The 15,002-nt window shown below is 40.5% G+C and overlaps 1 protein-coding gene across 2 annotated transcripts in view; it reads left to right on the top strand.

Moving 5' to 3' along the window:
- The window catches only part of MDGA2 (MAM domain containing glycosylphosphatidylinositol anchor 2), a 652,332-nt gene that overhangs the window by 595,909 nt on the left and 41,421 nt on the right, over positions 1-15,002 (top strand). For both annotated transcript variants that reach the window (XM_030562794.1, XM_030562793.1), the window contains exon 11: positions 7,732-7,909. In XM_030562794.1, the coding sequence (XP_030418654.1) occupies positions 7,732-7,909 (178 nt within the window). The remainder of the gene's footprint in view (positions 1-7,731; positions 7,910-15,002) is intronic.

Below are 15,002 nucleotides of genomic sequence, written 5' to 3'. Positions count from 1 at the left end.
GATCACATAATTACAGATAGTGTTGTACTTTATCAACACAAAGGGCTGCATACTGAGACTCTTACATTCAGTATTTGATGATATCCTGGGATACCAAAGACAGCAGTGGGAGATAAATTCCCTCTGTTTATGGCTCTGGCACAGCCATACCTGGAATTTGATTATGGACACCACATGGAAGGATGACATTTAGAGAACAATAGCTGGGCTTAGTGAGAGGATCAGAGGATACTACCTCTTTGGACAGGATACTCCGCAACCAGGGCTGGCTCCAGGCCACAGTGCGCCAAGCGTGTGCTTGGGGCGGCATGCCGCGGGGGGCACTTTGCCAGTTGCCGAGAGGGCGGCAGGCGGCTCCAGTGGACCTCCCGCAGGCGTGCCTGCGGATGCTGCACTGGAGCTGCAGGACCAGCGGACCCTCCGCTGGGATGCCTGCGGGAGGTTCACCAGAGCCGCGGGACCGGCGAGCGGCAGAGCGCCCCCCGCGGCGTGCCGCCGTGCTTGGGGCGGCGAAATGGCTAGAGCCGGCCCTGTCCGTAACAGTCAGTTGTGGAGCTTGTTGCACCTATCTCTGACTCATTTGACAGGAACAGAACAGTAGGCTAGGGGTACCATTTTCTAAATCTACTGAAGGCCAGGTGTTCAAAGGTATTTAGGCTCTAAAGATGCAGATATGTGCCTAGAGGGATGTTTCTAAAGCACCGAAGCAGTTTAGGTTGAAATCAATGGGGATTAGGCATCCAAAGGTGCCTACCTGCATCTTTAGGGAACTAGATACACTTCAAAATCTTAGGAGCCTAAGTCTCATGGAAAGTTTGGAAGAGTGGTTCCTGCATTATTTTGGTGCTTTTTAAAGTACCTGGGTCTCTTTGAAGTCAATGAAATTTAAGCCGTAAAGGTATTTAGGCATTGTTTCAGGGTTGCAATGCCTAACTGATTAGGGGCCCAAGCCTTATGTTAAAAATCTCTGGTTTCCTACATCCCATGCTCACCAAACTTCTTCCCCCACTGTGCTTCACATTTGTAAATTTGGCCTCATGTCATCCCTCACTCTGCTACCTTATTCCAAAGGCCATGTCCCCAGGAGCAGGAGGCTTGCTGATAGATGCAGGAGGTGCCCTTTGAAGATCAATGCAGGAAAACCCAGTCACCACAGTCCACTCCGGACCTGGTTAACAAAATCTTGCTTTATTACCTACATGTGAACCAATGAATTAACTCATTCATTCTTCTTCAAGAAGTGCCTTTTTTTTTTACCATCTCAAGCACAGGAAAGTCTTTCTACAGATGCCAGCTCAAACTTTTTTCTCAGAGGCTGCTGGTTCCTAGACCCTCCAAACTTGGTCTTAATACCACCTTCCTGGTGGGCTAGTCTCTGGTCTTCAGCCAGGTCCAACCAGTAAGCCTCACCTCTCGCTTCCACCAGTCCTTGCCTAGATCCTTTCTCAGATGTTACTCTGTAGAGATAAGCCTTGTGGTGATTATCCAGTTATCAGACCAACATGAATACTCCAGCAGCCCATGGTACAGTGAATGTTATACATGCAACTTCAGTGATGGAAGCTTCTGTCTTATAGAGCAAACCTAGCTGCTGTTTAGAAAACATGACCTATGAAGAAAGGTTTAAAAAACTTAGAAAAGAAGGCTGAAGGGGAAATCTGATCATAGTCTTCAAAAATCTTATTAGTTGTTTTAAAGAGGATGCTGATCAATTGTTCTCTATGCCTACTGAAGAAAGGACAAGGAGTAATCAGCTTAATCTGTAGCAAAGTAGCTCAGACATTAGAAGCAAGTTCTCACTGTAAGGATAGTTAAGCACTGGAGTAAGTTATCAAGGGCGGCTGTCGAATCCTTGCAATGGAAATTTTTAACAGGCTAGACAAAAATCTGTCAGGGGTGGTCTCTGTTTACTGGTACTGCCTCAGCATAGGGGGATGGACTAGAGGACTCCTTGCGGTCCCTTCCAGCCTGACAGTGCTACGGTTCTACCAGCCTGAATGCAAGTGGAATAGCTAGTAGGCCTAAGGCAGCCTTGGTGGCACAAAGTGAGTGACTGACAAGGATTTCAGACAGTGATGGTCTCAGGAATACATGTGCAGCATGGTAGAACATGTGACCTATGTAAGCCAATCAAAATGAAGGATCCCAAAAAGTTGAGGCTGAAAGAATGTGAAGAATTGAAACATGCCACCAGGAGTTTTTATTATTATGTATAGTGCTGAAGGATCGGGGCCCCATTGTGATAGACATTGTATACACATATAACAAAAAGACTGCACCCATGTCTACGAGTGTACAGTCTAACCGTTTTATTGAGTCTCTGAAAGGTTTGCTTAAAACGTGGTTAGAAGTTAGAATGCTAGTTCTGATTTGCATGCCGGATACCAGTATCAGTAATGCTGAGTTAAACTCTGTAAGAGCTCTCAATGCATCTGTCCGTGAGATTCCCATTTTGATGAATAAGAGTCATAGGGCTGAATTCCACATGCACCGCTTTGAAAATGTAGCCCTAAATCTTGTTATAATTACCCTTAACATCTTCTCTGCAGCGCTCTTTTTGCTTAGCTCTCAAGGACAGCACTGTCTACTTGAGACAAGGTTTATTCATTATTATGTAAAGTTTCCTGACAGACTACGAAGGTACACAGTGTATTATGCATTATTCAGGGAATAGTAAACGTCCCCGTGTCCTTTGTGTTTGTTTCCCCTTTATGTTATGAGCATTTGATGTAAGTCGGAATTTAGCCACGAGTGTAATCGGTGTTGAGTTCCAAGGGGTATGTGCTGCTTTCTTTCCCCTCCCATTCACCATGGCGTACAAGTGATGTGCAGTTTATCCAGCGTATTGCCCTAGTCACATTTAGCCTGGTTCATTCACTACATTTGAATTAAGGGTTGGTTTGAACCATGAATAGAAGAGGTACATGTGGCATAACAACATATACAATACAAATGACATAAGGAGCAATTCTCAGAGTGGCATAAATGCTGAAGTATGCAAATATTTCCTTTGTAAGGTGTGTGATCGCAAAATAACGCATTCTGCAAAACTTGAATATATCAGATATTCATGCTATGTTTGTGTTCATGGGGATCCAAACTGGGGAGAGAGAGAAGAGACTGAATGTCTGTTATGCAACAAGTGCCTTGGCTTTCCTAGTTCATTTCATTGGCTCTTATTGGTGACGTCGTAGTTAACACCAGCAGACATCTGTCAATTTGTAATTTTGTATTAAAGATGCTCATATTATCTTTTTAAAGATACAATATAATGTCACATGTTGTCATATAGTTATAATTATTTACTTATTGTGGTGGCCTAGGAATCCTACAAACATGTAGGCCCATTGCTACTTACTTGGCGTTTTATTAATATTTGGTCTTTGAAGTTTGGATATTTCCATGCTCATGAATGTGGAAGGTTAATGCCACTTTCTGTAGAGGGCTCGAACCTGTAGCTGCTGAGCAAGCAGCTCTCATTCAGCACTTGTCTGTGGGACTGTTCACAAGCTTAAAATTAGATTACTAGATTTCAAGACCAAAAGGGACCACAGCGATGATCTAGTCTGACCACCTGGATAACACAGGTCAGAGAACTTCCCCAAAATTCCTACAGGAGATCTTTTAGAAAAACATCCAGTCTTGATTTAAAAATGGTCAATGATGGAGAATCCACCAAGACCCTTGGTAAATTATACCAATGGTTAATCACACTAACTGTCAAAAATGTACCTTATTTGCAGTCTGAATGTGTCTATCTTCAACTTCCAGCTATTGGTTCATGCTACACCTTGCTCTGCTTAAATTAAAATGGAATTAAACAATTAAATAATTGTTCCCCATGTCTCCCTCTAGTCAGAGATTTGCATGCCTTTGTAGTCCTTAGGTAGCCTAGAAGTAAGACATCAAGGAGAGCAGACATGTAATGTTCTCCTGTATCAGAGTGATATTTTAAATACCTTACCACAGAGGAAGAATGGCTATGCAGTGTGCACGCAAAGGTTTTTAAGGTAAGCTTTGAATCAACAGTATAAACAGTAACAATGACACATTTGTAGAACTGTCCACTTTGATGAACTACAGTTTGCACTTGTCCCATCCAGCCCTAAATTCTTTCCAGCCCTAAATCCTGCTCATTTTCCTCCTTTTCTACCACTCTGACAGTCATAAAGTCGACAGTTTTATGACTGTGCATGTGTTCGATCCCTTCCTAGCAAGTGGAGACTGATTCAGATCAATTCCCTGTAATTCAAGACAACTTGGTCTTTTCCGCAAAGTCCTGTGTGGTAGTGTTAATGCGGCAACAGCCTACAGAGACTAATTACAAACAAAGAGCTGCATTGCCACATTTTGCTTAAATAAGTTACACATGCAGAGAAAGATGTTTCCGTATAACAGTTAATTTCAGTTTGGCCTTACTGGAATATATAATAAATCAATTCTGAGAGCGAAATTCCCTTTTTACCTATCTGGTCCAGGCACAGGAAAGGAATAATTAGAGTATGTCTCTCCATGGCTGCAGTTTAAAACCAGCCTTTCTTCTGTAGTCATTTATCATAAGCTGCTATGAAATTGTTGCTTTTGCTGCTGTACCCTGCCTCAGCTGCTTGTTTCTACTGACAGACCTCCACGAATGAACAGATCGTGTATTAATGGACTTCTGGGTACTGCTATGACATAAATAATCTTTCTCCTGCAGCAGCATACTGCGCGGCCCATTTCAAAGCTACCTTTTCAATGGAGAGCATTGTAGTGAGAGGATGTATTTTAACAAGTGGAGTGCCATATACTGCACAGACACCATTTTTAATAAACAGCAGAACTTTGATCTTTTATAGGCAATACTGGTCCTCTTATGTATACTTTGTTTTAACTGGTTCCATCTTTCTCTCCTTCCAGCTTTTTCTAATTGACCACCGTTGTTTTTGTTCCCCCCTGCATTTCACAGGTGCATACCTTAACTCGTGAACAGTTCCACTGAAGCCTAAACATTAGCAAGGTCAGAATCTTAGCATGAGGTTTTCCAAAGTGCTCAGCATTGGTCTAACTCCGTTCCCTCGGAAGCTAATGTAATACCCTCACTGTCTTCAATGGAGACAGAGAAAGCTAATGACCTCCCGTCCTTTCTTTGGAACGTTCTTACATTTTGTTGCTTTCTCAACCTTATTTTTATCTGAGGTGGGTTTGTGCTGTATGTTTAATAATAGACCAGTCCTGCTTTCTTTTCTATGGAGGCAGATATAAACCTTCCAGTCAATGTTTTAATTTTGCTTTTCACATCAATTGCTGGCATCAAATGTGATGCTTTAGCAGCGTATTTCCTCAACTATTTCAGTATACTCTTTTTTGACAGTTTTGAATTAAAAATCTGAAAAAGGGGGGGTGTTTTTAATAAACATGAAGTTCTATAATAGCAAGTTTGTAATAATTAATGACATCAATGCACCTGCCAAGCAGAATCAGTTGAGTAGAACATCTCATTATAATAGCATAGCACCTGCAGAGTTCCTTTGGGATGTATAGTAAATATTTAATGATTTGTTCTTGATAGCCTGGAGAGAATGCCTGTAATAAGCCAGTGTATCTTCAGGTAATATTGAAGTAACCAACAACTTTGCTCCCCAAAATGCACAAGCTTTGAGTGGTTTGGGTCATTAATAAACCACTTAGAGCACGAAGGAAATAATGTGGCATTCAGTGTTTGTTAAACTTTCTCTCTAATTAGCAACAGAGTGCGGTGGCACCTTATAGACTGTTAGTCTGTAGCTGTTAGTCTATAAGGTGCCACAGGACTCTCTGTCACTTTTTACAGATCCAGACTAACCCCTCTGATATCTTCTCTAATTAGATTTTTCATCTCTTGGTCAAGTGCATTGAAAATGACAGTTTATTGATTTAGATGTTGAAAATCCTGTACACTCTATGAAGTGTAAATATATACAACTCCTTATTTGCTTCATATTGATGTTTCATTGTTCTTTTCAATCCATCCACCTTTCTGAGGTGACCAGGGCTGTTAATAATTGTGGAATCTGTTCCTGTGCAGTGCTGAGTGTCCTCAACTCCTGTTGACTTATGGTGTAATTCTACTGTGAAGTGTGACATCCTGGGGTCATGTAATTGTCTCTCAATGATTTCCATGTCAAATGTGCTCATTGTGCAACTAAAAGACATTTCCTTCTAACTGCCAACTCTGCAAACTCAGTCTGAGCTCTGAGAGTCAAGGTGATTCCCTTCTTACTCAGCGACAAAGTGGGAAAGCACTGGGAGCCATACTGCACTGTCTTACTCCTGTACTTTCTCATTATCTTCAGTTCTGCCCCAGGTGACACGTGGGCAACCTCATTGCCGTGAATGGGGATGCAGAGGGGCACCTGGTTAGGCCTGAAGGAGCAATGCTCTTGACGAGGAGAAATGGACCTCAGCTCACTCTGCCGTGGCTGAGAGCTCTGCAAGCAGAAAAGAAGAAAGAAGAGCTGGCCTAAAAGAGGGAATCCCTTTCCTCAAAAATGTTCATGTTTTTTAATAAAGGTTTCATCCTGAAGCAGGGACGAATCGTTACAAAGGCAAAATATTCACGGAAAGGGATTTCAGGAAAAACTCCATTTCAGGAGACCAGAAACAGAAATTTTCAGCTGCCCTCAGGCGCATTACCTCCACGCCACCCCCCCAGCTCCAGGAGCTGCAGGGGCATTGTCCATGCTCTGGAGCTTAGGGGGAAGTGGGAAGGCAGAGCACCTGGTTTTGTTCCACTCCATTCCCTAGAGCTAGGAGTGAGGCAGGGAAACTCTCCTCTGTTTTGCAGAATGTTTGATCATGTCTGTAATAGATTCGGCAGAACATTTCTCTCTATGAAATTGGCACTTTCCAAGAAAACAGTTTCATCAAGAAATTTCCAAGCAATTCTGGGCGAAAGCACTTACTTCTGTCTCTGCAGTCGGCTGGTATGATTCTAAATACACATTGGGAGCAGATCTACCAGGCACAAAGGTGCCTTCATACGTAGTCTCTTTTCAGAATACAACCACACTGTGAATGGCCGGCTGTCAAGGACTATAAATACCCACAAATTTGGCACCTCTGAGTGCATCAGATGAACAGCAGATTTGTAAGAGGGCACATTTTAAACATTCTTAAACCTAATTGATTCTCTCAGTTGAATCTAGAAAAAGGCCAGAATTCCAAAGGTATCTAGGTGCCTAAAGATGCAAAGAGGTGCTAGTGGGATTTTTAAAAGCATCTACATGCCTATCTTCAGTTTTAGGCAACTAGTTTCTTTTAAAACTCTAACCCTTAGTGCCTTGCATTAGGTCTCTTTCCCTGATGTGTTAGAAACTTTTTGAGATGAAAAACTGAAAATGCTTGGTTGCTTTCATGTTACTCTGAAAGACCTGGAGTTATGTGATGTTTGATAGGAACAGATATGCTACAACAAAGAATGCAATGAGGAGTTTGATGCATAGGAAAGGCAGGTGAGAATGGAAATAATTTATTTGCCCGCAGATTGCACTGGGCAGGAATTGTGGTTTTAAGGCCAATTATCTCTGCAACCTCAATAAAGTGATCCACTAGTTATAAAAATGGGGCCTTTATGTGTTAGGTGGCATACGAACGACTTTGTTTTCTCATCTAGAGCCAATCAGCAAATAATGAAATGTTCTGCAGACCCCTGTGCTCCATTTCCAGAATGAAAGGGTGGCTCCAATCTTTCCATGATTCTTCTGATTTCAGGCTGGACAACAGCGTTGGTGGGAACAGGAGATCACGGTAAATGGAAACATTCAGAAAGGAGAGTTAATTACATACAACCTGACTGAGCTGATCAAGCCAGAGGCCTATGAAGTCCGCCTAACTCCCATCACCAGATTTGGGGAGGGAGATTCAACCATTCGTGTCATCAAATATAGTGGTAAGGAGATATTATGGTAACAGGAGACATATTGGAATATGGGTCACACAGCTTAATGTAACTTTTAATGTGCAGTTAAGAGCAAACTTTAGTTGCTGTCACTGTAAGCTGCATAATCATGCTCAAAGCACAATTATCAATGGTTCAATGCCAAACTGACGAAATATATCTAGTGGGGTCTTGCAGGGGTCTGTTCTGGGTCCAGTAGTGTTCAATATTTTCATTAACACCTTGGATAATGGAATGCAGAGGAAATTTTGAAAATTTGCAGATGTCACTAACCAGGGAGGGGTTGCTAGCACTTAGAAGGACAGGGATTCGAATTCAAAATGATCTTGACAAATTGGTGAATTGGTCTGAAATAAACAAGGTGAAATTCAATAAAGACACATGCAAAGTACTACACTTAGGAAGAAAAAAAATCAAATGCACAAATTCAAAATGGTGAACTAGGCAGTAGTATGGCTAAAAAGGGTCTGGGGTTATAATGGATCACAAACTGAATGAGTCAACAATGTGATGCAGTTGTGGAAAAAGTAATATCATCCTGGGGTGTATTAAGAGGAGTGTTGTAGGTAAGACACAGGAGGTAACTGTCTTGCTCTGCTTGGCACTGGTGAGGCCTCAGCTGGAGCATTGTAACCAATCTTAGGTGCCACACTTTGGGAAAGGTGTGGTCAAATTAGAGAGTTTCCAAAGGAGAGCAACAAAAACAACAAAAGGTTTAGAAAGCCTGATCTGTGAGGAAAAGCTTAAACAAACAAACAAAAAACTGGTCATGTTTAGTCCTGAGAAAACAAGACTGGGGGGAACCTGGTAACAGTCTTCAAATATTTTAAAGGCTGTGATAAAGAGGATGGTGATCAGTTTTTTTCCATGTCCATGGAGGGTAGGACGAGTACTGATCAGCTAAATCTGCATCAAGGGAGATTTGTGTTAAATACTATGAAAAGCTTTCTGACTGTAAGGATAGTTAAGCACTGGAATAGGCTTCCAAAGGAGGTTGTGGAATCCCTGTCATGAGAAGATTTTAAGAACAGGTTGGACAAACATCTGACAGGGATGGCCTTGGTTTCCTCAGTCCTGCCTCAGTGCAGGGGACTGGACAATGACCTTTCAAAGTCCTGTCCAGTCCTACATTTCTAGGACACTATGAAATTGAACAAATTATGTCTAAAGCCCCAATCTATGTCTAAGGCTCCAGATTGTCACAGGCAGACCCTTGTTCCTGCGTGAAGCACAAGGAAATTCCACAGTCTTATTTTTTTTCCCAGTCCAAAATGGAAGAAAGCCAAAAAAAATTGAAATTTCTCCTGAAACACAATTCAGAAAAAAACGTTGTGAGTAGATTAAAACATTTTGTTTGTTAGGATACTTTGTTCCATTTTCAACATTTTAGAACTTTTTTATATATATAAAAACAATGAAGTTCATTTCAAAAAGTTGTTTCAAAACAAAATTTAAACATTCCTTTCGGAAAATGTCAAAACGCTTCATTTTGAAACTTTTTCTAAACAATTTTTTTTCAAATTTGATACTTTTTAAAACATTTCAGTTTTGATGAAAACAGCTTCTTTTTTGCACAAAATGTTTCAACCACAAAATTCTGACGAGCTCTAGTTGAGGGCAAGTGCAAGAGTCTTCCCATGATGACCCCCAGATGCCATGTGCACAGAAGTCTGTCCACATGGATCTAGTCGGGTTTTGGTTGCTATAGCCTTTGTTTTACAGAAATCTCCAAATATTTCCTACATTTGACTCCTAGAGCTGCACAAATACCTTAGTTTTTGTGAATATTTGCTTAATGAATTGAATTCTCTTTTTCCGTTTGTTTCCATTTTGTGTTCACATTCTGTAAAGATCATAATGAAGGGCCCACGTGCCCACGTGGGGTATTTCTACTGAAGCCAATGAAGCTGGGGCAAAATAATACCAGCTGAGGACCTGGCCCAATGACTGGAAGAATTTTTAACTGAAAAAAATGACGTAAATTTAAGCACATATTGGAGGATCTTTGTAGCAAGGGAATTGTAAAGTTTGGAAATGCAAGTGTTGGCATTAGAAACCTGATTCTGTGGTACCCTTGTCCAAAGAGAAAATAGACGGCATGTGACGTGTTGAGTCAAAACTAAGGAACATAATCCTTAGACACTCTGGCAGCTAGCTAGCACAATGACCAGTGCTATATAAAAACCTGAGAGAGCTTAATTTTGAACAACAGCTATAATAGACGGCTCGGAGGCAATCTGCAGACTAAGAATTACTCCCAGAAATTATTTGTCAAATAATTTTGAATAATGAAAAGAACTGAGGAAACTGTAAGCAACTTGTGCACAATTCATGAAAAGAAAAATAGGCTACATTTATCAAATAAATTATTCATGATCAATTATTAGCTCTGCCATGCTCAATCCCAATGCAAATAATTTATTTTGGTGTGTTAATATCAACAAAAAAAAATGAGATGAGACAACCAAAAATATTGATTCCACAGGCACATATTTGTACTTTCCATTTCCTGACAGTTCTTCTACACACAAGGTGAGCCTTGCAGAAAGTAGTTGTCTGAGCAATGTATTTGTGTCCAAACGTATGAACTAACCAAAGCAGGTGCTTAGGTCACTTAGGTCTCCTGAGTCCCAGGCTAGCAGCTTAACTCCTGGATCATCCTTCCTCTTCCTGACAGATGCAAAGAGCAGCATCCAACTTATGGGTGGTTTGGTTAACTCATCTCTCCTTTGGCTCATCTGGCAGTGCTTGTGGCCTGTGGAGCACAAGTGGTTGTTTCAAGTGTTAGCTGTGGCAGTGTGCTGGAGGCATACACACTCACACACCCCTCAAGGTCGCTTTCTGAATTCAGGATTTTGCTGACTTATTAAGTCAACTGAAGTGTCTAGCCCTGCTTTGGTAGAAACACCTCCTTCCTGCCACAGAAAGGGCATGTTTCTGCTCGAGAGAACTTTGTTCTCAGATCTGTCACTGATAGAGATTTAAATGAAATAAACACACATTTCAAATATGCTGATCAGGTACCTGCTGCAAAATCAAACCACCCAGCAGAAAACAAGCAGTTTGCATTATATGCAAGATGGGTACCTTAGTTTTGGAGCGTGGTTCAGCGCTATTGATGCTGGTACCTGCAACTTTGCAGTTTTAAAGATCATGAATAGGCTGCAAATCAACAGGATAAATCTCAAGCTGCTTTCCTTTAAAGCAGAACTCGAGATAGTTAACCTTCATGCACTTCAAACATGGGGTGCATCTGAGCATCATTATCATAACAGTTGTCTCAGCACACCTATTATAAAGCTTTTTTTTCAAGGTGTTATAGGTTCAGCCTTAAAATAATGAGATCTCACACATGTATCCCAGCGTAGAGTTTTATATTTATAACCTCAAAATGCTTGATTCCTAGAGATGTTGTTAACAGGCTGACAGGATGCATTTCACAGCAGCAAGTCCATGTAAATGTAGATGGTAAACCATAAATATTTGTCCAGGAATTAAAATAAAAGCAAAGGGAACATGGCTAGAAAGGACAATTACGGTAACTATTTGCAAACCATTTTTCACTGCAAATGTTTGTTCTTTGGGCATCTGGCCAAGCAGTGAAGCATTGGAATCGTAAGATTTTCAATATACTTTTAATCAAATGTGTGTTGAGTTGCGTTCTGTCTCCAAGAGGAAATTATCCTGGATTCCAGCAGTACCAGCCTATGTTTCTCACATCATCTCTTTGGACATTTCTCATTGAAACATACTGTAGGTTTAATTCTCACACTAATAGATTAGTATTCCATTGTGAGCTCTATTATTGGTAACCTACATCTCTTAATATATTACATATTTATCATCAGGCTAATTATATTTTCATTCACTTTTTATTTTATCCCAGATAAAATGCAGATCAGACTCATTCTAATTAGAGATGCTAGAGCTGTTTGCTGCATCTTTCTTTGAACGGAGCTGAACCCTACAAGTTTACAGAAGGAGAATTGACGGGCAGGGCACAACTTAAATCCTATTTTGAGGGCTTACGTTGGGTTTACATCAAGGGTAGGCAACCTATGGCACTCGTGCCAAAGGCGGCATGCTGATTTTCAGTGGCACTCACGCTGCTGGGTCCTGGCCACCGGTCCAGGGGGCTTTGCATTTTAATTTAATTTTAAATGAAATTTCTTAAATATTTTAAAAACCTTATTTACTTTGCATACAACAATAATTTAGTTATGTGTTTTAGACTTATAGAAAGAGACCTTCTAAAAATGTTCAAATGTATCACTGGCACACGAAACCTTAAATTAGAGTGGATAAATGAAGACCCGGCACATCACTTCTGAAAGGTTGCCAATCTGGTTTAGATAGTGCATCATTAGATCATAAGAATGGCCATACTGGGTCAGACCAAAGGTCCATCTAGCCCAGTATCCTGTCTTCCAAAAGTGGCCAATGCCAGGTGCCCCAGAAGGAATGAACAAAACAGGTAATCATCAAGTGATCCATTCCCTGTATAGTCTGTGTGTTGGCTGCACATGGAGCCAATTTCGCCCTTTAAGAGTTATTGGAACATTTTCAAGAATCAACAATCAATTTTCATCATGTCTTTTGCTTCTATGGCCTCACGAGTTATAGAAATTGATTTCCTCTCAGTGCTTCTGGCAGAGGTTGCAGAGTTCTGGCTACCAGCAAAGAGTTAAAATATGAAATTCTAGTTTCATAAAAATTGAAAGACGTGCATGAAAAAAATAAATCCAGTTTGCGCACACAGTATGTTGTTTCAGAGGCAGAGTAACTATAATTCTGTGGTTTCGCACTGGTTAAAAAGCGGTCTGTGAACTACAGAAAAGTAAAAACAGAACAGACTGATTTTAAGTGCACCGTTTACTGGGACCAGGACCTGGATCCTACAAGAGTCCAATAGCCCTCAGTTCCCATTGACTGAAACCGGGACCCTGCTGGGTTAGTGCACCAACTTTCCTTCTTTCCTCCTAAATCCAAACCCTATCCTAGGTTACAAGTGCAAATTACCTTGGTAGCTTGACCCTGTAAATCCCCATTTTGCACAGCTTTTCAATATATCGCCCAAATTTTGATTGAAGCATCTGATTTGTCTTTAAATAGGTATGCTTGACTTAGGCTAGAATAAGGGGTTTCTAAGAGATTTGTAGTAAATTGGGGATTGAAGTGCCAAATCTTCAACTAATGCAAGTAGACATACCACCATTGGCTTGTCTTCACTACAGGGATAAGTCAACCTAAGTTACGCCACTCCAGCTAAGTGAATAATGTAGGTGGAGTCGACATAGCTTAGGTCAGTTTACCCCGGTATCTCCACCGCACTGAATCGACAGGAGATGCTCTCCAGTCGACTTCCCTTACTTAGAGAGCTGGAGTACTGAGGTCGACCAGAGAGCACTCTGCTGTCAATTTAGTTGGTCTTCACTAGACCTGCTAAATCAATCCCTTTTGCAGCAGTTGCAACAGTGTCGATCTCTCCGTAATGAAGACCAGCCCTTAGTGAAGCTATGCTGGTTTGCACGAGCTGGAGATCTAGCCCAAAGAGTATTTTATGCTAAGTATTTATAATTTTCCTGGGTTTTCAAAATATTCCCATTCAAAATAATGCAGTTCATCATAAAATTTCCACCCACAGTTTCTCAGCTGCTTTATAACTCCCAAATCCACACATTTGTACAGGTCTGCAGGAAATGAAGTATAACATAATTTTTACAGATGAAATTTCCTCATTATGAGTTGGATCTCTGACCTTGAAAGCTGGCACCGTCAGTGAATTTACCATTGAAAGCTATCCCCATCAGCAAGTTCATTGCTGAACAACTGGAATAACTGTATGGAAATATATTGAGATTAATATTTTTCATGTTTATATCTGTTGATGTGGCATTTCTTGTTGTCTTTTACCATTTAAAATATTAAACAGTGAAAATCTGCATTTCACATACAAATGCACAAGATGTGTCACAGTTCTTCGTGGCTATAACGAATGCATTGGAATCTGAACATATTCCAGTGACTTCTTTATTTACTATCAAGTAGTATGAAGTTAATCTAATATTGGAGTGTTCCAGAGCACAGCACAGCGTGAATGAAACCAGCAACTGCAGATTAACATTTACATTGCTCAGATACAAACACATGCAACTTTCAATGAGCTTGTCTGTTAGGAGCTGTTTGAATGAATGTCTGAAATGTGGAAACTATATAATTAGGAAAATCTCAGTAAAATGTTTTCCTAACACATACTTTTGGGCGTAGATGAAAAAGGGAAAACACACTAGTATCTGAATACTATCAATCAAAAGTGTGTACACATGCTTGGTTTTCTACCTTCTCTCCACTGTGGCATGGAGAAAGGAAAAATCAGCATAGTATGAATGACATCATGATTACAGTCAGCTAACGCTTGACGAATCACTTATTAGATGCATATATTATTCTGCAAGAGAACAATCAGTGCACCAAGTAAACAGAATCACATCTATTTAAATAGCACTAATCAACTGTGTAGGCTAGTGCAGTACAAATATGTCTAATAGTAACAATTTTATCATCATTTCACATAAATCCATGTAGGCTGGTATGGTAAAATGCAGCTATAAAATCTCTGAATGTTCAGTTACTCCATTTCAAATCTGAACACACACTTTCCTTATAGATCTTCCTATATTAAAAAAAAATCTTAAACAGCAAACTGAGCTGCTTCTTAACACTCCAAAAGCAATGGGCAGTATTTCTTCACAGTCTATAGACTGGGACTCTTGATACACCTGTGCAGAAGAGGAATGGTCTGCCATATGAAGTTATCAATTACTACTACAACACTTACATTTCATAGGCTAAATGTTAATTTAAAAAAAAATAACGACTTTTCTGTAGGTTAGAAAAGTATATCACTATTACACACCTTGATCCTGAGGTCAGATCAGACCCCAGATGGGTACAAAGATCCAGCCTCATTGATCCAGTTGCAGGATAGGAACCTTATATAAAAAGATTAGAGAGCAGCACTACAGCACAAAACTAAGGCCATTTTGGGGATGTGCAAACAGAAAATTCCAGGACACGTGTGTGT

This window comes from Gopherus evgoodei, chromosome 4, assembly GCF_007399415.2.
Source record: "Gopherus evgoodei ecotype Sinaloan lineage chromosome 4, rGopEvg1_v1.p, whole genome shotgun sequence".
NCBI lineage: Eukaryota > Metazoa > Chordata > Testudines > Testudinidae > Gopherus > Gopherus evgoodei.
This window is presented reverse-complemented; position numbering and strand designations above follow the sequence as displayed.